Here is a 25,151-nt window from a genome sequence, read left to right as displayed (position 1 = left end):
ATCGATCAGACGAAAACAACTTTATCGTTCCTCTAAAACTATCGATCAGACGAAAACAATTTATCGTTCCTTAAAACTCCTTTCCAAGTACATGCACCTGTTCACAAGTAATTAATTTAATTAATGCGTTCACCAACTACTAAAAGTTCAAGAAGTAGGAATATATATAATAATAATGGAAGAAACAAAAAGTCTCAATGGCATTAACACTTTTTTCTGTTGAGACAAAAAGTGGGTGACCAAAAGAAAATAATTTCCTTCATTAATTTAGTACAGTAGCAAATACATACAAAACCAACAAGTCAACCATTATCATCTATCTTCCTTGAATTTTATTTTCCTTTCTGCACGTTCTTTTCCCCCTTTTTTCTTTTCTGTTTTTATTTTTTATTTTTTGAGCTTAATTTCTATGCACTTTACAAAAAAAAATTGTACAATCATGTTATAAATAAGTACCTCTATTTATAACATTTTTTATTTCGACATCAAACCTAACATGTTTAAGATCACATAATTGAACGAACATATTTTTATATTATATATACATATTTAAAGTTTTAAGATCATAAAATTCAAAAAGAAAATTACTTTTTTTGAATTTCTTGCTCAAATAAATTAAGACAACTCATGAAATGAAATGGATAGAGTAATTACTTAGGTGTATTTGTAATGATAAATATAAATTAGTAACATGATAAAAATGATAGTTACTTACTTTGTTCCTCTTTGTGTAGTTGAGATTGAATGAGCAAGGAGTTAAAAGAAAAAATAACTTTTAAAAGTTAGGTATAATATATAAATATCTCTAATGTTTATGCTCATCAACTTTAGGTATGTATAAGCAGACTCTTAAATTTGTATAAAGTTAAGCAAATAGACGACATTCTACATGACAATTTGCATCTTGTGTAACGTCCTACGTGTATTATGTCACGTAGAATATATGTGTATGTTTATTTCTTCAATTTTATATACAAGTTTAAGTATCTACTTGTGCATATCCAAAATGGGAGGATATAGATGTGTTTTCAAACCTTATCCCTGATTTTTAAGACAGATGAGTTATTTCCGAAAGACTTCCGACTAAAATAAAATAATTGCATGTTTAATTTTCTTTTAATAAATTAAAACGGTTCATTTTAACTTCCTTAACTACCCCACTTGGCCCAACCATCGAGATTCCACGTCACGAGCCCCCACCTTTTTTTGGCTGAACATGTTATAATCTATTGTTTATAAATTATAAGCCTTCTTAGCTTCCCTTAGCCTACAAGTCATCAAATTCCCTCAATAATCAAACAATTATATTTCCCCAAATTGAAGCACTTTAATTTGGTCTTATAAGAAAATGGATTCATATAAGAATCAAGAAGAAACAAGTGATCATAATGATGCACAAGAAGAAAGTGGATGGACAACTTATTTTGAGGATTTTTCAATGGAACAACATAACAATAATAGTGAAAATAGCACATATTGTGATAGTTTTGGAAGTCCCTCTTTGTTGTCTGATGCTGCTTCTCATGCTGTTTGGAACAATTGTAACAACAATAATTATGGGTCACCATTTCTTAAGAGATTGAATTTGAAGAAACCAAGGAACAAGAAAATCTCTGATCCTGATTTAGAAGACACTGCTAGCTCACCTGTCAATAGTCCTAAGGTATCATTCTTTTTTCACCTTTTTATTTTATAATAGTAGCAAAGGGAGCTTGCAGCAACAATAAGGTTGTTTTTGTGTAACTTATAAGTTGAAGCCGTAAAAGCAGACATTAAATGTTTGTATTAATTAGGATAGGAGGTTTACATCACATGCATCATCCCTTAAGGTGCGGACTCTTTTCTGAATCCTTCGTGAAGATCAAAATCGGATGATATTTTTAAAAAAAAATTAAGGAACCCTCCATAAAAAGTTGAGGGAGCAGTACATATAGTGTCATCATAATCCACGGCATATTTTGGCATTTAAGGGTCATTTAACAGAAATTAATAGATGATTTTCTCAGTTTTTTGTGTGGTGTATTTTTATTTTATATATTTTAAATTTTTTATAATGGTGGTCATGTCTAACCGTTAGAGTGCCAATCTTTTAATAAATAGATTTACTATCATACAATTATTACCTTTCACCAGCACTAGTATTGAACAATCTTTCCCTATTTATGGTTCATTAGTTTTCTTCTTTTTGGTCTTTGGTCTTGCATAATATTTTGTATTGAGATACTTGCTTGATTTTAATAGGTAAGTTTTAATAAGCAAATGGACATCAATTACCGAAGAACAGACAACAATAATGGAAATTTTCTGGTAATTAATTAATGTTCTCTCTAAATTCTGTGACATATTAATATGAATCTTTTAAAAATAAAATAAGTAGAAACTAATATTTTATTTTATTTTCAATATTTGTTTATTTATTGGTTAGGGATTTGAAGGTGGCTCTAGACAACAACAAGAAATGGAGACAATAGAAAGAAATAGTACTCTGTGTTTTGATGAAAAGAACAAAAGTTATATGGACCTCAAGAAGAAGGGGCTTTGTTTGGTGCCTTTGTCCATGTTGGTCAACTATAGAGGCTGAGCGTTCTCGTTTGATTAAATACATATTAGTTATAGAAAGTATGATTCCGAAAGTGACTTTGATTTGTCAGTTTAAGCTCAAGTACTCTTTGCTTTAAGTTAGCGGAACTATATAAAAAAAAAAAGTCTATTTAATTCCTCTCACTATGTAAAAATATTTTTCAGTTTTTTTTTTTTTTTTAGGGAAAGAAATGTATTAGCTACTAGTATGAAATAGTGGCATGTAAGTAAGACTTTTCTTAGATGAAAATAAATTTGTGAAAGAGGGATTTGTATATAACTTTGTATGTATGACTTTTCTCTTCTATTTTTTTCTTCCCTTTTACTATCTATGTGTATTTATATATCATGGTATTAGCCTAAATATTAATTAAATGTTCATGACTATTAACTAAAGATTAGTTGAAATTGAAAAATTGTCATTTCTTCTCTCAAACATATATTAGGATCAATGTTTTAACAAGTATGGGCGTGAAGCAAGGCGTTATCTAACAGAGGAAGGCTTAAGTTTTATGGACGATTTATTAATTAATAAGATAGACATATAAATAATAAAAATATATAAAAATTACATTAAAAATTGTAGAAAATTATAAAATTAATAGAAAAAAATGTATATATATTTATATAAACATGTTAATATGTACACGAACATACAAACTAATTTTTTTTTTCTTACTTCAGAAAATAAAAGACGTAAGAATGCATTGCACCTATAGGCTAAAACATACTAAATTTGTAAAAGGGATACTCTATTTTCTTTAATTTGGAAAACAAATCACAAATACTCATTATAGTACAAATGGAACATTTTTTGGCATATCATCATTGGAAAAATATCTAAACTAGAGTGATATCAATAGAAATTCTAAATTGAAAACTAACATATAATAAAAAGAATAAATCAAAGAGATCAATTTTATTTATTTATTGAAAATGAAGCATAAAAAGGAAGTTGCAAGCGTGGAAGTGGAATAACATTGGGGAATTTGGAATAATTGAATTCCAATACAAGAATCAGACATCGAATAGAAAATAATTATAAAAAAAAAAAACCCACTTAATTACTAATAAACGATAAAGAGAAAGTATTATCACTTAGATGCATCAATCATTTATAATACATATTTAGCCACCATAATGTCATCTATTTTATATCACTTCCTTTATTCTCCATCTTCCTGGAGGTCGAAAACAAAAATAATAGTAATACCTAACCCAAGGAGGAAAAGCACAATAATATCTTTTTCCTGCTCGATGTTTGGTACTCATATTAGAGTTCGACTAAATTTAACACTCCCTAATAAAGGTGACTCTGTATCCAAGAAAACTCAAACCCGAAACCTTTAATTAAGGATGAAGGAGTAGTTATCACTCCATCACAACAACCATGGTTGGTATAATAACATATTTTTTTTGCAAGTGTGTGTGATCATATAATTATATAAGTATCAAATAGTAGAGAAACATATATAGAGGGTATCCTATACTAGCTAGGCTATGACATAGGCTTGCTTACATCCCTTTTTAGTCTATACCAAATTACTGACTTTACTAACCTTAATTAATAAATGGAACCACCAGTACCTAATTATTCTCATGGTGTAACAATAAAATTATTGTACTAGTAGTTCAGCCCTCTAATTATTTTGTATGATGATAGTTTAAAAATTACATATATAATATAGCGATAGTTTGGGGATTTTAGCAGATATACGTAAATACACTTATTATTCACACCGATATAATTAGATAGAGCTATTATATACGTAGAGATATACTTATTATGTGGACGGACATATATTATATATTATATTATATATTGCGGATACAATGTATTTTTTTTAATTATTATTATTATGCGTGTAGATACATATATTGTATTCCGCGATAGAGATGTTGTATATGTGCATAAACACTTGTTATGCAAGCAAATACAATGTATTTCACTATTATTATGTGCATAAATACAATATATTCCGCTATGTTTTGAAACTAAAATGTTGTTACATTTATATAATTTTGCTGGTAATGTTTACGACATCACTAGAAAAGAAAAAAAAACTGCAAGTATATTCCAATATTCATTCTTGTGCCTACGACTTTGGCGTTAATTTTTAAAGGAGAAGTCTGTGTTTAATTGGTAAAAAATAAATAAATTATCCGTCAAGCTTATATTCGACAAATACATTGGACTTTTTCATTTATGGATATAATTTACTAATTTATTATTATCGATTAAACAAATTCTCAATCTTACTCACCAATAGCTACACGTTGAAAAAACTATTAGTCCTAAAAAATGTTAATTAATCTCAATCTCATCTACTAGTTATATATTTATTTTATTTAGTAGAAGACAATAAACAATATGACTAGAGTTAAAAATCTAGTTGCATTTTATTAGTAGGAAAGGTTTAATTTTATGACTAGGTATTTATCATTAAAATATTAAATATAAAGATGACCCCTCCATGTGCATATGTACACATTAAGAATATGAAGACCAATGACTGCCAACACACCATAATTAAGTTTGTTAATATTATAATTTATTATAATTAAGTTTGTTAACTTAATTTGAGTTTGATAGTCATCCAGTCTATGATGCGGAGTTGCGGACGTAATAACAATCTATATAATAACTTTTAAAATATATGGCATTGTCAATTTTCTGACGATTATTTTTTTTTTCATCTGATGTTTGGACGTACCTATATTGATCGTGTCGGATAGGCCTTATTTGGGGGTAGAGCTCTCTACATCTAAAAATATCCCGGGTTCGAATCTAAAATTTCTAATAAAGAGAAGAGCATTCCTATCCACTGCACCATATCCTTAATTTGATGGTTGATTATTGTTTACTCCCTCCCTTTGTTTCTTTTTACAAGTTCAATTTATATTTTGCACTCCCAAGAAAAACATTTCATTAAATGATTATTTATCAAGTTAAATTCTTAATATGCTTAAGAAAATTAAATTTAACTACTAGCGTAGTACTCTAATACGTCTAAGAAAGAATTACTTAACGATAAAGGTAAAAAAAAATTAAAATTGAAAGAATTACTTAACGATAAAATGGACAAAGAAATGTTTTGTTTTTTTGGTATCTCACTCGGTGTCTAGAGCCCACATTGGAGCTCCACTAAATCCGGATTGCGCTCTGCAGGGCCCATTCGGGGGTGGCGCTCTCAACATGATTTTCTCCATACCCAGAGCTCAAACTCGAGACCTCTGGTTAAGGGTGAAGCACTCCCACCAATGCACCACAACCCATGTTGGTGGACAAAGAAATGTTGAATTATCCCACATCGGTTGGTGGGGGAAATTTTGTCTCTGACAAATGACAATGGTTGCTAATTATAGAAATTTTGTTTAATTGATGATTAAATGGTGTAATCATTGATTAACATAGTCAAATGAATTAGGTTAATTAGGAAGTAGTGGAAATAGAATGGTCATAAATCAGTAATTATCTTAACTTTGATGGAACATTAACAGACTATATACATAATAAATCAAGATTAAGAACATGCATGGCTTAATTAACCTTGTCAGTTCAAATTTAGGCAATTTTAATGTCCGACATATGGAGTGTTTAATCCTCACGTCAGCTCTTGAATTATTTGAGTTTTTTATGAAATAAATAAGCTCTTTCAAAAAGTACAGAATCTGTTTTTCATGAGCTATTTTTCAGAACTATTTTTTAAAAAGCGATTTTGAGAAAATAAATTTAAAAGTAAATTTAAAAAGTTTAGCTAAATATTAATTATTATTTTAAAAATATTTTAAAAATTAATTAGTCAAATATAAATTATTATTTTCTAAAAGTATATTATTAAAAAACACTCCCCTTTACATATACCATGAAGTGGTCGGATGCGCAGCAATTATCACATAATTTTGATCTCATATTTAGGAATATGACTTTTAGTATGATTAGATAGTGGATTAAGCTCGCTAATGACCAATTTCTCTGTATAATTTGTAAAATGTCGGATATCATCACATCAACACAGAATTAATCAATCAAATTCAATTATTTCAAAGCATTTTTTGTTATCTTTATCCTTTTGTCGTTTTTCGTTATCTCTTTAAGACGTTCATAAAACCAGTTTAGTTTAGTTTTGATTAAATTTCCTAAAAAGCATCAAGTACTATTTCTTGCGCTTCATTTTTATTTATCACTGTTTGACTTGGTACATTCATTAAGAAAACAATGATGAAAAATAGTATTTAATGCTAAGGGTAAAACATGGAAATTTTTTTTGTCTCTTTTTGATATGTTAAAAGTGACAAGTAAAAATGAAAATTCATTTAAGAATTAGTGACAAGTAAAAAGTGAACGGAGGAAATAAAAGTGTTGGAGTTGATTCTAAAATAAACAATTTGTTATATTTGAATTTGACACATTCAATTAAAAGATAATGATTGTATGACTATTTTTATTATATTGTCCTTATTAATTGATGTTGAGTATTAAGTCTTGAAAAATAATTTAAGAAATAAATAATTATCTTTTTTTATATATATATTAAAAAATAAAAATAAAAATCTTTTTTTAAAATAATAAATAAGTAAAAATGAACGTGGGATATTGACAATATCTAATTAGTGTTTTTCTATTCTTAACCATTATAAGGTTGAAGCTTCCTTAGTAAAAGGGCATAATTGAAAATGTAGTAATTTAGTATTTGAAAATCAGTGTATTCTATTTTGGGGGTAATGGGACGAGGAAATTGAGTCAAGAGACATAACTAGACAAACATTCGTTCAGTACGGTAGAAATTTGAATATTCGTGACAAAGTATTTTCTTAGTTCATTTTTACTTGTTTAATATTAATCTGACATATTCTATGAGGAGCAATAAATAGAATAACAATTTTATTATATCAATCTTTAAATATAATCAAATTAATATTTTGGAAAAAGATAGTAATTTATAATAAGAATGAACTATAAACTAAGTGATAAATTATCTTTTAATTTTTTAAGTTGAACAAGTAAAAATAAATATTTATTTTTAATATAGTAGATAAGTAAAAGCGGACAACTATTTTCTTTGGTCCATTTCAATTCACATGCTTATAGAAAATGATTGGTTCAAATTAGTTGTTATTTAGAAAATCAAAATATAATTAATTACTAATTTTTATCTCTTTATTCTTACTCAATAAATATGAAGAAAGAATAATATAGTAAAAAAGAAATTAGTAAGTTTAAATTAAAATTAATAAAATAAATAAAAATACTTTAGTTAATATTTTTCTCAGAGGCATGCCCAAAAAAAATGTAACAAGCAAAATTAGATCGGAAGGAGCAAAATACCAACAAGCAAAAAATTAAATATTAATTGTGATTGGCCAAGCAGAATAGCACTAAAGTCAGCAATAATAATAATGCATAGCCACAATTGTTGTATTTAGAGAGTGAAGGTTTTTGTGGTACGTAGTACACCCCGTGATTAGTGCAATTATCGTGTATTGTCATATAATTTGGAGTTGGGTGGGGTGGGGTGGGGTGGGGGTAAATGATTTTTCATCAGTATAATATATTTTATTCGTCTCGGATTATCTTTTATAACTTTTAGAAATAATTATTCAATTGATTACTCATTAGTTTAAAAGTTTAAAATAAAATAATATTTTTCATTTTATTAGTAAAAGTAATTGTTCTTAAAAATCAAAAGTACCTTGGTTGAAGATTGAAAGTTTTCCACATAGATGATTAATGAAATAGATGGTTTTATATGAACTTCAATAGTTTTTCTTTAATGAGTTAGGTTCAAAATTTAATTTTACAAGGTTCAGATAATTCATCTTTCGTTTAAGCTAATTTTTGAGGTGTAAGTTAAAAAAAACTTAATATTATAACCTTAATAAAGCAATTATTTAATCTAGAAATTAAGATTTATACAGTAAAACATAAATAAGAATCATTTGTGTCAATTTCTTTAACTTGGTTCAGAGTACAAATAAAAAATTAAACTAACTAATACTATTCTGTTTGAATTTGAATGTAGATTCATCAACATTTTCTTTATATATAAAATCTATATATTTCAAAACTATATATAGAGTATTATATGATACTATAGTTAACAATTCAAAATTATTGAAAAAATATGATAAAAAAATATTCCCCTTGTTTCTATTTATATGTCATTATTTTTTTCTCATGCATTAAGAAATTAAGTAAGTTTACTATTTTACCCTTATTTTTATGTCAACTTTTCAATCAATAAATATGAATTAATTTATTTTGATTAACTAATTTGATAAAAAAAAAAAAAACATGAATTATTCACTTAGTTTTTTTATGTTGGTCAAATGTATATTTTCAAGGCTAATAACTCACAAGGGTAAAATAGGAAGAATATTGTAATTTGTGTATTGATTTTATGAAATGACAAATATTATGGACTAACTATTTATAATAAGGATGATATATAAAAAGGATTGAGGGAGTAATTTTTAACTATCCAAATATATAACTAAGATAAAACAGTAAAACCTCTCTAATAAATTAATATAAGCGGGACCATGAAATATTACTATTTTGTAGAGGTATTATTTAATTGATAAATTACTATTTATTAATTTAAAGAGTGTTTCGACACCGAAAAAGTTGTTCAGGGATGAAATTTCAAAGAATCTGAAAGAATTCACTTGTGAAAACGTCATCCCTGAACTTGAGGTCATGATTAATGATCTCGGTTGCCGCAATAAAATGGACGTTTATAACGTATTGAATGGGTGAAAATGATACATTCTCAGAGGTCCAGAGCTTAAAACAAATTGTGGATATCATTGGAAAAACAATGTTGATGATACAATACCTTTGGAACTAGTTATACACCATTACACGTAAGGAAACACTTGCTTCTAGAACTCGTCACAATTTTATGGTGCAATTAGAAAAGATAACACTGAAACTTTTGGATGCAATAAGAAAAGTTAGAGATGTGCTTCAACTATATTTAAATTTTAACAAAAAGCAGAACATAATAGAATCATATTTTACTGAATTTTCTTATATAGATTTGTACTTTTAAAGAATTATTAATTTATAATATTAATGGGACCATATATTTATATATGAGTCTTCTGAAAATATATTATCTTATTAGTGATTTTTTCCATTAACCCAAGTCAGACCGGAGAAAATTATTATCTTAGAGAAATTATTAATTAATCGAGTATTAATTTAATGAGATTTTACTGTAATTACTTTTGTGTTTGCCACTAATGACAGAAGAAATGAAACCATCACTATTGAGTAATGTAATAATGCACGTCGCAACTTGACTGCTCTTCGTTAAATATTTGGTTCACTGGATTTAGTCTAAACATGTTCACTTAACTAAAGCATGTTTTTAAATATTGTACTAATTCCAACAACTTTTGCTTCTTAATTTAATTTAATTCTAATACCCGTAAGGCCGTGACAGAAGCTTGGTAGTACTTCTTTGTTTTAAAAAAAACTTGGTAGTACTAAGGAATATTTCTTCGGTTTCTATTTACTTGCCAAATTTTGATTTGATACATCAATAAAGAAAATAATGATTGATATAGTGAGTTTATCATTTTATTTTATTACTTGATAGGGTCCCAAATGTATTTTATTCAAACATATTAACTCAATTTTAATAAATTGAGGATATAATTGGAAAAAAATATTGCCCAGATTTATCAAAAATGACAAGTAAAATGAAAAATTAAACTAAAACTCTTTGACAAGTAAATAAGGACGAAGGAGTATTATTTTTGGAAAAATTGTATATAATAACAAACTATTAGTTCAAATTAAATGTTATAACCATAGTTTGATTTAATTGTACCCCATAGCAAACTGTTGTTATTTCGCCTCTCTCCTGGTGAATCTCACTCGCCACTCTCGTTCTCTCCCTTGCCTCTCTCGCTTTTATACAAACGCAAATGTATAAAATGCGTTTGTGTTTGTATAAAGCGAGAGAAAATTGTATATATACATATATTTTCGTTTCCCTCTCTCCCCTCTCCCCACTCCCAGATCTCGCTCGCCACTCTCCCAAAACTCGCTCGCTCACTCGCCTCTCTCACTTTATACAAAAACGCAAATGTATAAAATGCGTTTGTGTTTGTATAAAGCGAGAGAAAATTGTATATATACATATATTTTCGTTCCCCTCTCTCTCCTCTCCCAGATCTCGCTCACCACTCTCCCAGATCTCGCTCACTACTCTCCCAGATCTCGCTCACTCACTCTCCTCTCTCACTTTATACAAACACAAATGTATACATTGTGTTTGTGTTTGTATAAAGCGAGAGAAAATTGTATATACAAATACAAATGCATATATTTTCGTCTTGTACACTTACGATTATACAAATACGATCTTCCCCTGCTCAGTTTTCTTTTGTCTTTCTCTCTTTCTCGCTTTATACAAACACAGACTATACAATTGATCTTTTGTATATGTATACCAAAACATATTATACAACTGCTTTCTTTTGTATATGTATAGCGAAAGTATACAATTGTTTTCTTTTGTATATGTATAGCGAAATATACATATTGTGTTTGCTAAGGAGCGCAATTATGCAAACTATAGTTATAACATACACATATGATTTTTATGTTTGCTATATGTGAAAGTTGCTCATAATTTTTCAACCAAAATTAACTAATTTAATTTTTTCCCTCTTTCTAAATAAGAGTAGATAATAATAATAAAGGCAATTATTAAAGTGTGTTATGGTTGGAACTTTGAATTTTCGGACTGTTTCTACATGACAACAATTTTCTAACTAATTATTGAATAAATTATAATTTATAAGAGGAGAACAAAATCTTGATCAGATATGGTATCTATGATATAATATGTGATTTTAAAATACTTTGTTTTAGTTTTTCAAAAAGGATTGAAGAGGATTAAGCAAAAGAAATTAAATGGCCTAGATTTATTCATCGGCCGTCCGCCGGCGCTAATGATTGGATTATTGGAATCATATTACATTATATACAATAATAAACACAAGCTTCAGTCTTATCTCCGTAAAATAAAGATATTATCTCCGATACACCTTCGATTAAAAAAATTGTAATTAAAAATTGTAGATTAAAAAAAATTATATCGATAGCAAAATAGTGGAATAATATTAGATATTGATCATAATCTTATTAATGAAGTCTTAACTCCTATATTATATTTTAGAAGTCAAGATATTCTTGTTTACATTTTGTTTCTTACTGTTAGCTTACTCTTTCTACTTAATTTCTAGAAAGGGGAAAGTGAAAACTAAAAATTATTTGTCACGTTTTCCAATTTGCATTTTTTCATGATTGAATTTACCCCGTGTTAGAGTTTTGTCCTGATTTTCTTATTATATTTGAATTTTATTTTTTTCTTGAATGAAAGTTAAAGTATTATCATAATTATTTTTACTTTTTTCTGAAATGAAAGTATAATTCTCTTCCATAATTGATTTATTCTTTCTTTAGCGGAAAAGTTTGAGACTCCATAAATTGAAGAGTACCCCTCTTCTCATACCAAGAACATAATAACATCCACAATGTAGACATTTAAGAATTTTGTTTACGGAGAGATTATTTTCTCTCTCTACAAATTCTATGCTTAGTATTAATTTTTAATTGTATAGGTCAATTGGTCAAACCATCTAATAATATATGTTTCTTCTAGTTAACGTGATTTGTAATTATAAGTTTCTGTATGATGCAACGATTCATTTGAACCCAACTTAATGTTAACCCAATTAAACCAACACAATCAAGTTGAGTCATTTAACAAGGGGAGGAAAATAAAAATTATTATTATACACACACATTAAAGAATATACACAACGATTAACATTAACTTGACTCGAATTCTCCCAAAATGTTGTCCTATTCATGTCAGATCCTTCAAATTCGATACACACTGTCTTCAATTTTAAAGAGTCTGAGTAACATAAATTATAACCTGACTTTGGAATGGCAACTTAATTGAATAGCAAGATGAGAATGCACCAAAATTGAAATGTCACAATAGCTATTAACTATTGCATGAATCTTGAAAATTTTGAGCATCTTCACTTTACCATGCAAAGTTAAATAGGATGTAAAGTTCAAACTTCCAACCTCAATATCCTTAATAAAATAAGGACTTTTTACCAATTTGTCCCCAATAATATTAGCATAACTTCTTGTATTTAACTCTCCCTTAGATGGAACAGTTCCATATTCAATTACTATTTCACCCACTGAATTGTTACCATGGTAAATAAGTGAAGCTATCGAGTCCTCGAATTTGAAGCTACCATAATTCGGATTCTTAATCGTGATTATCAACCTTAATGTCACGTTTAGGCTTAATCGCGACAAGATTTGGGATTCAATCTCATCTAGAGATATAGGGTGGAGAATGATTTGAGGTTTTTTGGGCTTGAGAATAGTATGGAACAGAGTGATTGAGACAATTATAAGAATAATTGATAAAAGTAGAGTAACACCACAACAAATCTTGAAATTTCTCATGGAATTTTTGTGTCCCGCTCCTTCCATTTTTTTGAGCTGAGAGTCTATCGAAAACAACCTCTCCACCTTCTTAAGGTGGGATAAGGTTTACGTACATTCTTTAAAGGGAAGTTAGAGATATTTAGGTGTCAATTTATTTTTTTTTGTGATGAACTTACTTGGAGAAAATTGGTATTAATACAAGGGGAGTTTGATCTTTATTTTGATTTTCACTTTGAAAAATTGTTAAATTAAACCATTTGATGTGCAATTTCAAATATAGACTTATCTTTTGTTAGTGTGTAATTACTCAAATCAAAATTAAGTTCATCATCTTATTTGACATCTTTTATGTGGCATTCTGCTGGTTAATGTTGACCATATTTTTGTGCTGATTTATTTAGAACATTTGATAACAAATTTCAAGGAGTTTCTGGGCCTAATTTCAGGCTCATTAGCCCACAAGTAGCCCAGCCTATATCATAAAAAATGACATAACAAGAAAGTAAAGAAGGAAAATTTGGGATGAATATTTTATAATTTTATGATCTTAAATTTAGAATAAGTTTAATATACCAGAATTTTTTTACTTTTATAGAATAAAAATTTAATGTGAGTTATGAGATTAAAAAAGATACACTTTTTTCTGAATAAGACAAAATAAGCAAATAAGACAAACAAATTCAAACTGAAAATACAGAAATCTAAATGGGACAAATTGGAAGGCAAAAAAAAAAGTAAAATGCCCCCATGCAGGATCGAACTACAGACCTTCAGTTTACAAGACTGACGCTCTACCACTGAGCTATACGGGCTTATTTGATGCTCTGTGACACTGATACATAAATAACTGAAAAGTATTGAAAAGAATTACTGAGAACTAGCAAAAGTTATTTTTTAAAATATAACCAAAAAAATAGTAATAATTTTTCTAGTAATTTCTTTTGTAAATCACTTCTGAAAAAATACACTCAAAAACGCTTTTTAAAAACTTGATCAAATATTAATTACTACTCAAAAGTCTTTTTAAAATTTATATCACACAAAATCACGTTTTTTACAAAAATGGTTTTTTTCCAAAAAAAAATCTTAAACGTAAAGCTGATTTTAGATTTTGTTCCACTATAGATTTGCTGGTAGAATAAGGAATTTTTACCTAGATACATGCAAAATAATAAAAATCTATTTCAAAACCGTGTCATACTGATTATTTTATTTTATTTCCTTTTGATCATATTTCCCAATTTTGTTGATCGTAACGCTTTTCGTTACAAGTTTTTTTTATAGTTATATAAAGCCAAATTTAAAATAGCTAGCACTTTTATGTGATGCATTTTTTTTTAGTCCATTCTAAAAATAAATAAATTTATATTTGATAATAATTTGATTTATTATAATTTATAATCACATAAATATCTATAATTTATTTTAAATTATAAATTATAAAAATATATCTTTTTTATAAAATGTAAAATAATATCACATAAATTGAGACGACAAAAAGTAATTTTGTTTCAATTTTTTCTCGTCATTCTCGTCTTCCAATTGTCATGCCGGTCACCCGGCCCATACAAAGACAAAATTTACATACACAGAAAAAAATCCCCACAAACAAAAAATACTCCTAAAATATTGCCACTCTGTTGTTTAGCTTTCTTGTTTTTTTCTCTTTCGATCATCATCAACAAGCACTAATTCTTCTTAGACGGCCATAAACAATTTTCCCAACTCTTTCTTTCACTAATTTTTGGAAAACATGAATGATCTTCTAGCGGTTAGTTTATTTTCTTGACCCTTTTATTTGTGTTTTGATTACAGGGAAATAAAAGAGTGAACTTTTTGCTTCCAAGATTTCAGTTTTTCTATCGCATGTGTCTTGCTTTTGTTTAATTTTTCTGTCAATTGAATTTTGTATGTTAAGTTTTGCTTATACTAGTCTTGTGAAGTTTGAAAATATTGGATTTTTATGTAAGTTCTTGTGGTGTATCATATGTATCAATGAGAGTTAGTATTTTCATTAAGGGGTTCAAAATGTGGGGAAGTAAACACACGAAGAAGCGAAAGGGTTTAACATCTACTATTTATACATAAAAAAATTAGTTTTAATCATGTATAAAAAGTGTAATTTTCTGTTAAAATGAACCTCTCGGCACTACTTGGCTCCGCCCCTGAACTGAATACTTGGTTATTTAACAAGTAATACCAATCTTTTTGTAGGTGGTAGAGTTTGGAGTCTAGAATTAAGGTTACTCCTTCATAGCCTATTTATTTACTTGCTTTTTGTTGTGTTTCCTGCTAGCTGTTCTTAACTCTTTTTGTAATTTAACAAAGCTTAGTTTTTTTTTTCTTTGATAATTCTGTTGTTCGGGTCAACTTGAATGCATCTCGGGGTTCCTGTTACACCCACCAACATCATACCGCTAATTCTGTCCATCTATCCATAAAGGTTTGGACTGTTAGAACAAATCACGTATTTATACCTCCGATAGAGATTACCTCATGATTTTGAACCCATTTCATTGACCACTAGGCCACACCCTTGGGTGCAATTTAACGAAGCTAACTGGAGATTCATTTATAAGATTGGATTTTGTTTGTTTGTTTTCATGATAATTTTTATCTATAGCACATTATCTTGTACTGCAAGCACTTGTAATGAAGATAGTACCTTGATCACTATTTGATTTCAAGCAAGGGGGATGATGTGATCTTGAAGTTTATTGTCATGTAATTTCTGTTCTTGTTTCAGGATTCAAGTTTTATTGCTGGCAAAGATAATGCTTCCAAAGAATCTGATATCGAGATGGGAAACCGATTTACGAGGAGCCAGTCAGATTCTGGAATCGACAACTTTAACAAGCAGGTATTGCTTCACTGACCCCTGAGTTAGTTTTTGAGATTATCAGAGTAGTGCAGTTGTCATCTAAAGATAAAACTATAAGTACCAATTTTTCAAAAGGCTTATCCTCCCATCTCCTTGCTCCTGACATATGGTACAAAATCTTGTAGATACAAGAAATCGAGAAACAGGTTGATAAACTTTCTGGTTTCCTGAAGACCCTTAAGGTATCATTCATACAAATTCTTTGCCTTTTCTTTTAGTTTTAATTGCTGTTCAGAAGCCATTTAGATCTATTTGTACTTTCTTCTTTTGAGAAACTGCATATGCAACTAGTATAATGTCTTGGCATCATTCGTGATTTTACATGCTTTAAATTTTCAGTAAAATCAATCCTGAAAATTGAGTACTACATCTCCCCAGTGTACTATAGATGTCTCTTGGTTAAAAAGAAATTGATAACAGTATAGTTGGTTTCATATCAGGGTTCAAATTCCAATAGTGACAAAAATGATAGGTGATTTCTCCTCTGCCTTGGAGGTGGTAGGTACTTGCCGAAACAGTTGAGGTAGTTGCTTGTTCTTTTGGACCCAAAAGACAATCTTGGTTGCCCATATGAGAAAATAGCGGGTTGATAATAGCTAACTAGGCAATATTTCATAAGAAAATCAAGATAATAATTGTAGTGTTGAAGGCCAAAGAGTCTTAGTTAAATCAGTATTTTGTTTTTCTCCTGATTTATATATGATCAAAATAACACCTCCCCAATGTACTGACTAAGTCTGTTACTTAAGAAGAAGTGTTAGAAGATGTATACTTGGTTTCATTCTGCAAAAGATCGGAACTTTTAGTAGAGAACTTTAGAACAATTGGGTTGCTTGCTTTAACCTTGTGATTCTGTTGGATTGTATGTTGAGGAATATGACATTCAAGAAACGGAATAGGATAATAAACAGTTTAGAATGGGGTCAACTATAGGAGAACAGATGAAAAAAAACGAATCAAGTCACTCCTCCCGGATGGAAAAATATGTTCTTGGCTGCCAATCTGAGAGTAATCATTTTATAGATTGTTGAATTTGCTGTCACAAGTACTGGAGAATAATCAGTTTTCACTTTTGCCTTTATTACACACTTTGCATTTTGAAATAAAATGCTTTAGTTTAGCGATAAATTGCACATGCCACTTTAATCATTTCTATCTGATCAACATTTTTTTTTACTTTCTCTGGTCAGAGATTATTTACTAATTGGAATTATCTTTCAGGATGCTAATGAGGAAACAAAGTCTGTAACTAAAGCATCAGCAATGAAAGGTCGAATAAGTGCTATTTCATTATGTCTTGTATAGCTAACAGATTCACTATAAACTTTTATTGTTCTAATCTCTTTTACCTTTAAGTTATTATTATATTGTGAAATATAACTCTTAAGATTGTTAAGTTTCTCAGTCAGAACTCAAACGCAGGCTACTATTTTTTCAATCCATTTACTATAATGCACTTGTGAAATATTAACATAGATAAGTTCATCTATAGCTGAGGAGAAAATTGGCCTTTGATCCTTTACTACTAAACAACACTGAAAAGTTCGTCTATCTCTGTGTAGTGTTTGTTTTTTCGTAATCTGTAGCCTGCTTACCACAAGCTCTCAAGAAAGCATTTTTTACTTGTTTCCAGCTATAAGGAAGCGGATGGAGAAAGATATAGATGAAGTTGGGAAGATTGCAAGAAATGTCAAAGCAAAAATAGAAGCAACTAATAAAGAGGTAATTTGTCTATTCTTTTATATTTGGATCAGTAACACAGTTTTTGAGTTCAATTTTCATCACTTAAAAGCACTATAATCGTTTTCTTTTCTTTAGAACTTGGCTAATCGACAAAAGCCTGGATATGGAAAGGGCACAAGTGTTGACAGATCCAGGACAAATATGACCAAGTACATTAATAAACATAGTTTTTCAATATTGTTTGATGTTATTTTCCACTTCTTGTGCTTGAACAGTCGTAATTGTATGAGTGTATTTGTTCTTTTTAAAAAAAAATATTGTTTTTTTTAATCGCTGATCTGCATTCTGCAGTGCCTTGACAAAGAAGTTCAGAGATGTTATGACGGAATTTCAGGTATAGACAAGTCTTGTTATTTGCTTTGTGCTGTCTTTTGTTCGATTAAATTGCTTATAAGTTATGTTCCTCCAGACATTAAGACAGAGGATAGACAACGAATATCGCGAGGTTGTAGAGCGAAGGGTGATCACAGGTTTGGATCTCAAACTTTTTCCAACAGAAATATAACTTGAGATATGTGCTTATCAATATTTGAATATCCATATGTTGATCTAATATGTGGTTTTATTGTGTTTTTATCTCACAACTGAGCAGTAACTGGAACTAGACCAGATGAGGAGGTGAGTGCAAAGTCTTGCAATTGATAATCCCGATCAATAAGTTTGTTTTTTTGCTGAACTTTATTCTAATGATCATGTTAGACAATCAACAACTTGATCGAAACTGGAAACAGTGAACAAATCTTCCAGAACGCTATCCAAGGAATGGGACGTGGACAGGTACCTCTTACTACTTCATTCTACTGTATTTTCTCTCTTTCGACTGTTTCTGAATTTGGGACTTAATTTATGTGGCATCCACTTCTGGTGTCTTCTCTCCTTGTTTCTTGTCAACATATTATCACTAGGTATATATAAAATGTAGGGAAAGCAAGGTTTCTACTTTCTACGTTCGTTAATTCTTATATTCATGTTGAACTAGCAGAAACAGTACTAGCTGATCTCATTTGAATTCCTTTGACGTACTAACTTTGTCCATACGCCACTCCTTGAATTCCACGTATCTTGATATAATTAGTTTGGAAACATGAGTTTTATATATGAGCGCACATCCCAGTCGTATTTTAAATATCTCGTCACCTCATCAGCAAGCATAAAGCAGGACTGCAATCCGAATAGATTTTCTGTACTTTTGAGTGTTCTCTAATAAATTGTGTGTTTCCCCTTTCCCCTCTAGAAATTTAAGCTACATTAGTATGTCGTTATCATTTTCCCTTCCTATTTCATCTGTAAATATGCCCAAACTGTAGGTCTTAAGCACCGTAGAGGAAATTCAGGAAAGACACGATGCAGTGAAGGAAATTGAGAGAAAGCTTCTTGATCTGCATCAGATATATCTTGATATGGCTGTTCTGGTTGAAGCTCAAGGAGACTTGTTAGATAATATCGAAACACAGGTTTGTTTTCAACCCTCCTATTATTTCCTCAGCATATTCCTACCTTAAAAAACGAAAGGGTCTCCACTTCTCTGTGTCGAATCTCTCAATGGAAATTTTGCTCAGGTGACAAATACAATCGATTATGTCCAATCAGGGGCAATTGCTCTTCAGACCGCAAAGAAACTACAGAAGAGGTCTCGAAAATGCATGTTTGTTGGCATTATAATTTTCTTAATTATAGTAGGCATAATAGTTCTCCCCTTCATTATCAAATCTCAACCTTGGAAGAGTAACAAGGGAGCTTAACTGTTTTGTTTTCGAGCTATGCAACGCGTGTGTTTGCCTTTGGTTTACTGGGGGATAGAAAAGCTAAGATTCACAAGAGTCGTGTTAGCCTGTGTATAGCTTCCTTGTCGATTATATTCCTTTTCGTCTAGCCACACTTCGTTAACTAGCTTTTGGTGTTAACGGTCTGCTAATTGTTCATGAATTTGTGGATTAGTATACATCATAGTCACTTAGAGGCTTTATAAGTCATAAAAAAAAACAGCTTAAAGAGGAACTTGATATGAATTTTTCCCCTTTTTTTGATACTATGTTGAAAATTACCCCATCTTTTTGCCTAGTTTCCTTAGTTATTCTCATTGTTGATCAAATTAGTGAATTTTAATGTTCTCTTATATATTGCTTTTTCAATTTAAAAAATTAAAGAAAATATTGTTATTGTTTTTTAATTAGCTGTCCCAAGTTGCGTGTAAGTCTTTTTTTCACCATCTTCTTCCCTTCAAATAAATAAAATAAGTAGACACTTGGCTATGTATCATTGTGAAATTTGAAAAAAGTAATTCTTGTTTTCAAAGTAAAAAGGATTTTTGAAAATCAAGTTGTGTTTGTCCATAAATACAAATTGAAGTTGTTTTTGACTTTTTGTGAGTAACAAATATTAGGGGTCAACTCGATTGGATTCATAATTTAAATTTTTAGCTAACCAAGCAAGGTCTACTCGATTGGCAAAATAACAAGTATTATATCAAACACGATTTTAGATGTAGTTTCTTAAATGACCCTAAATTATCAAAGTTTAGATATTAAACAGGTTGTTGTACTCCTTTGATGATTCGAACTCAACCTAGGAATAAGACCTGTTTATCATCCGAGCAACTTCCTCTCTTTAATCAAATCCAAAATGGTTACTCTTTCTCGATGTTGCCAATTGGGCACAGCCTACAATGTAATTATCCCAAGAATCTCTATTGTTCATCATTATCGTATTAGCTCTCAAAATCCTCCTTTCTCATCTTGCATTGTACATAATATACTAATACTACTTATAAGATTTGTACATTTAACAGTACCCAATAATGAACATGATATAAATGGTTAATATAAATATATATTGAACATGATATAATGTATATTAGATATGTATATTTAACACTACCTAATGCAGATTTAAATTTAGCGTATATGTGCATCGATATACTATATATTGTACAAAATACCTTTAACTGAAATAGATATTGACCATGGCATACTATACAGTGGCGGACCCAGAAATTTTACTAAGTGGGTTCAACATATAAAAAAAAATGAAACAAGTATTAAATGTTGTAGGTGGGAATCGTACCTGCGATGCATCAGTCAAATTGTAACCATTTTGCCGCTGCGTACGTGTTACTATTGGTTTAAGTGGGTCAAATTAATTATATAGTGTTTCAAAAAACAAATTGAATATATATGTATATACCATGTATTTTTTCGACGAAGTGGGTTCGTATGAACCCACTTGCAACAAGGTAGGTCCGCCCATGATACTATATATTAGATATACCCAGAAATGCTTCCTTATTTATAGGTAGTATTTTCACTAATATGGAGATTAGTAGGGACTAATTAATTTTATGGGAAAACTATCTAATTAGATAAACATTCCTACTATATTTACTAATTTTCCCTATAGTTTAAAATATTATATATTGTCTCACTAATTAATAATTTGAAGTCAGATACACCTAGATACATGTATTTTACTACGAGATGCACTAAAATAGGGAGAGAGACGAGCGTGATAATCTATCTAATCACACTAAATACATGTATTTGGGGTACCAAATACATGAAGAGTCAAGAGAGGAGAGTGGCTAGCGAGATAGGAAAGAGACGAGCAAGAGACACTACAAAAAAACTGTGAATTACATGGGGATTTTCCTGGGGATTAGTATAAAATTCGCAGGAAACTTATTTTCCTGCAAATTTCATACTAATCCCCAGGAAAATCCCCATGTAATTCACAGTTTTCTTGTAGTGTAGAGTCAGATGCATGCAAATCCACTTGAATACAGTGTATCTGAAACAAATTACAAATTCTAGTAAGTTTCATTATAATGGAAAGTGTAGGAAAGGAAGGTACTTCGATACTAAATTAGTGGATTTATGTAAGTTACCCTAATTTTATTAAGAAGAAATTAAATGAAAGTAAATACAAATTGTAGTGTCTAATAGAGTAGTTGTAGTCTCTGGTGATAATGTTTCCTTAATAATAGCTAGTACCAGAATGGAAATTTGTGATAACCAATTAATTTTATTAAATATTCTTCATATTTAGTTGACTTTTTGTTTAATAAAAGACATCGTCTCTATTGATCATTTATGTTAAAAAAGTTACATATTTTAATTTGATATACCAAACTTTGTACGTGACCAATGAGATGAGACTAGTCTAGCCTACTCAATCCTTTTATACGAAATTCAAGGAGGTTCATAAGCTATTTGGGCATATATAGTATGTTTGACTCGAAATATATAATCTATCAGATTTAATCTCCTTATTTATAATTTTTTTATCACATCCAATGGATTTCTCATTTACTCATTTATAAGTTGTGCAATTTTACTTAATCATGGCTATGAATATGATAGCATTGTGAGTTGTGACTCTTCAGTTTTAAAATCTAGTTGCATGACTTTAACAGGAAAAACTTATAGTTATGTGACAATTTATGAAATTTCCCTGAAAAATTAAACAATTTATTCCTCTGGATTTATTTTCAGGTGAGATATGCAGTGGATCATGTTAATATGGGTACAGATGCACTTCAAACTGCAAAGAGCTTGCAGAAAAAATCAAGAAAATGTATGATGATCGCCATAATTCTGCTTCTAATTATCGCAGCGATTATCGTTCTCTCTGTGATTAAACCGTGGAAGAAGTAATCAGTTACTCAGAATACACATTACTTGCTGTTAATCCTTCAAATATTCTTCTATGTATCTTTGTTTTTCTTGTGAAGTTGTATCTTCCTCTGTATCTTAATAATGTAATTAGTTGCCAGTATTATTATATTGAATAATAAATTTTGGAAAAGCATCAAATAAATCCATTAATAAGCAACTGGATACTTTAGCACAACTTGGAAGTCCAAATATAGATAAAGATACAAATGATAACACTACTAGGCAATTTGAGGGACAAAATAATGCCCAAAATGATTCAAATCCCTGAAGAATTATTTAAAAAGCTTAAAAAATACATCTTTATTGTACTTGAAGTTCACAACTTAAAAATTGGGATAGTTCCAAAGTTCCACACATCTTCATGATCCAAAAGAAATCACTTTTTTTGTTGTTTTTCTTACATTCTTGCTTTTGCAATCACCACACTTCCATCACCTAAGTTTGTTGTTCCAGTCCTTGTCCATTTTGCCTCAAATTGCTCCTCAGTTACACCTGTAATCACCATATTTCGAATACAATGTTACTAATAATTCGTGTCAAAGTTTAAGTTTTATGCACTGACATGTAAAAATCATGTTTATACCTTTGCCCATAGCAGCAGTAGAGGTGATGCCTCCCTGGACAGTCCTTAGAACTCTATCATAGTAATTAGCACCAGACCATTTCTGATGAGCCAATGTGTCAACACCATGGCTCCTTTCCTCTCTTTGTATTTTCTCCACATAGGCCAACATTCCCCTCTTGGCGAAATCCTTGGCAAACGTGTCGACGATGAGTGCATCAGCATGGAAACCAGCTAAAGTAATGAACTGCCAGCAGTAGCCTAATTTGGCTATTCTTGGAATGAAATCCATCATTTGGTTATCATTCATTCCTGATGCATCCCAATTGAATGACGGAGACAGATTGTAAGCCAACATCAGCTCAGGCCTTAGAGACTTCACTCCTTCAGAAAATTTTGTGCATTCCACCATATCAGGACTTGATGTCTCCATCCAGACTAGATCACAGTATTCGGCAAAAGCCCATCCGCGAACAATTGCAGCCTCTACTGAACCCTGAAACCTGTAGAACCCTTCTCTGGTTCTTGGCAAGTCCCAGTCCCAAAAAAGATTTGGAAGGCCAAGTCTTTCAACAACCTCCCTAGCTTGTTCGTGAGAAAGACATTTCTCATAGCTCGAATGATTCATCCACTGGTTCAATCGCCTCTGTTTCTCGTGCTCCGCGAGGTTCATTTTCTTGATTGCATCAGTGACACATTGAGAAAATGTCTTGAGTTCAGCCATTCCAAGCCAGTTATCCTCAATGGCTTGAAGTTCCGGCCCTGTTTTGCCTGCAGCCATAGCTTCAGACAAAAGAGTAGCCAAACCCTTGCCCTTGAGATTCGGGTTGGAAACACCCAAAATGAACTGGTGATCCCTTGTATCCACATTGGTTTGGATCAATGTGGCTGCAACCGCATCAGTACGAGCCACGAGGACCGTTTCAGTCCCCATGATATCAAACTGCAACCTTGCAGCCACAAGCCTGTTAATATGTTCACTTACAGCAACAAGCACTTTACCAGCCATATGACCACATTTCTTAGTAACAGAGGACTGATCCTCAATGTGGACACCAGCAGCACCGCGCTCCACGAAAAGCTTACACAGCTTAACAGTAGCAGTTGCACCACCAAATCCAGTGTCACCATCAGCAATGATAGGTTTCAAGTAATCAATAAAAGGGGTTCTTGCCCTCTCCTCTCTGCTCATGCTCATTCTTGCTTCTCTCTGCTTCCTATCATGATACTGCTGAGCAAAAAACAAATGTTCCACTTTGTTAGGAACAGTGTCATAAGGGTAATCAGCAAGATCAGGCCCTGGTTCATTAGTACTTGTGTGAGTTGAAGAACACTGCCAACCAGAGACATAAATAGAATCCAAATGCTTAGCCATCATGGTGACTTGAACAGGGTCAAGTGCACCAAAAGTCCTTGATGCTGTCCCATTAGCTTGATGAGTCTTGAGTGTCCTCCACAGCTTCTGGGCTAACTCATTTGATGCATAACTTTGCCTCATAGTTCCTCTTAGTGCCACCACATCCCTAGCTGAATATGCCCTCTTGGTTAGCCTGAACCTCTCTGTGTTCCACCATGCTTGCACCTCTGCTGCCTCTGCTTCAAACCTCCTCTCTTCTTCCATAATCTGACACAGATCGAATTTCAAGAGTCAAACAAATATATTTGAAATGTATGTACTATAAGTCAGAATAACTAACAATTCAAATGTGACACATAAATCAGGACGAAGCGAATACTAAGCAAGAAAGAAAAAAAAATGTTTCGATCATGTCGCTCCATTTAAATCCGTCTAAAGTATAAAAAAGTTGTAAAGATAGTGAGATAAGAGATGATCTTACCATTGAAGGAACTGAGAAAGATGCAGCCATGGCTAGAACTTTTAATTTTTTTTTCTTTTGTGTATATTTCTATACAATTGCAATGATGAATTGTTTATGCAAATGGTTGAGGCAAAGAGGCTCAATTTATAGTAGTAAAGTTGTTAAAACTAATACCAAATGCCAAGTAAAGGATAAGGAAAAAAAAAATTAAAAATAATATTTCCACATCATTTTGCTAAATAATTTAAACCTTATCTACAGTATTTACTTATCTTGATTGATGAAGATAAAACTGAAGCAATTGCCCAAAAGGTGTTGATATCGAGGCAATGGAGGTTTCCAGCCATGACAAATATTGCAACTATGTTTGTCCTTTTCCTTATTTAGATGACCTCAT

At 30.6% G+C, this 25,151-nt stretch overlaps 3 protein-coding genes and 1 non-coding gene across 5 annotated transcripts; 2 read left to right on the top strand and 2 right to left on the bottom strand.

Annotated features, from left to right (window-relative positions):
- Positions 1–1,348: 1,348 nt before the first annotated feature.
- LOC125817543 (vascular-related unknown protein 1-like) lies at positions 1,349–2,860 on the top strand. Its single transcript, XM_049497086.1, has 3 exons — positions 1,349–1,663; positions 2,242–2,307; positions 2,426–2,860. The coding sequence occupies exons 1-3, from the start codon at positions 1,349–1,351 to the stop codon at positions 2,579–2,581; spliced, it is 537 nt and encodes a 178-aa protein (XP_049353043.1). The 3' UTR covers positions 2,582–2,860.
- Positions 2,861–13,818: 10,958 nt separating this feature from the next.
- Positions 13,819–13,890, bottom strand: TRNAT-UGU (transfer RNA threonine (anticodon UGU)). The gene has a single exon. It is a non-coding gene; the product is annotated as a tRNA-Thr (tRNA).
- Positions 13,891–14,674: 784 nt separating this feature from the next.
- LOC125817538 (syntaxin-132-like) lies at positions 14,675–22,532 on the top strand. 2 transcript variants are annotated; one of them, XM_049497081.1, is made up of 12 exons: positions 14,675–14,849; positions 15,825–15,938; positions 16,085–16,141; positions 17,181–17,229; positions 17,593–17,681; positions 17,778–17,851; positions 17,994–18,036; positions 18,112–18,172; positions 18,295–18,320; positions 18,402–18,479; positions 19,010–19,156; positions 19,262–19,482. In XM_049497081.1, the coding sequence occupies exons 1-12, from the start codon at positions 14,832–14,834 to the stop codon at positions 19,442–19,444; spliced, it is 939 nt and encodes a 312-aa protein (XP_049353038.1). In that variant the 5' UTR covers positions 14,675–14,831; the 3' UTR covers positions 19,445–19,482. The 2 variants fall into 2 exon arrangements, with proteins under 2 accessions (XP_049353038.1, XP_049353039.1); XM_049497082.1 differs by lacking the exon at positions 19,262–19,482 and adding an exon at positions 22,190–22,532 and having other exon boundaries at positions 14,687–14,849.
- On the bottom strand, positions 22,493–24,955 carry LOC125817528 (isocitrate lyase). Its single transcript, XM_049497072.1, has 3 exons — positions 24,773–24,955; positions 22,956–24,558; positions 22,493–22,864 (listed from the first exon to the last, which is right to left on the bottom strand). Exons 1-3 carry the CDS (start codon positions 24,800–24,802, stop codon positions 22,770–22,772), a joined length of 1,728 nt encoding a protein of 575 aa, XP_049353029.1. The 5' UTR covers positions 24,803–24,955; the 3' UTR covers positions 22,493–22,769.
- Between the last annotated feature and the right edge of the window lie 196 nt (positions 24,956–25,151).

This window comes from Solanum verrucosum, unplaced genomic scaffold, assembly GCF_900185275.1.
Source record: "Solanum verrucosum unplaced genomic scaffold, falcon-dt-bn FXZP01000280.1, whole genome shotgun sequence".
Lineage (NCBI taxonomy): Eukaryota > Viridiplantae > Streptophyta > Magnoliopsida > Solanales > Solanaceae > Solanum > Solanum verrucosum.
This window is presented reverse-complemented; position numbering and strand designations above follow the sequence as displayed.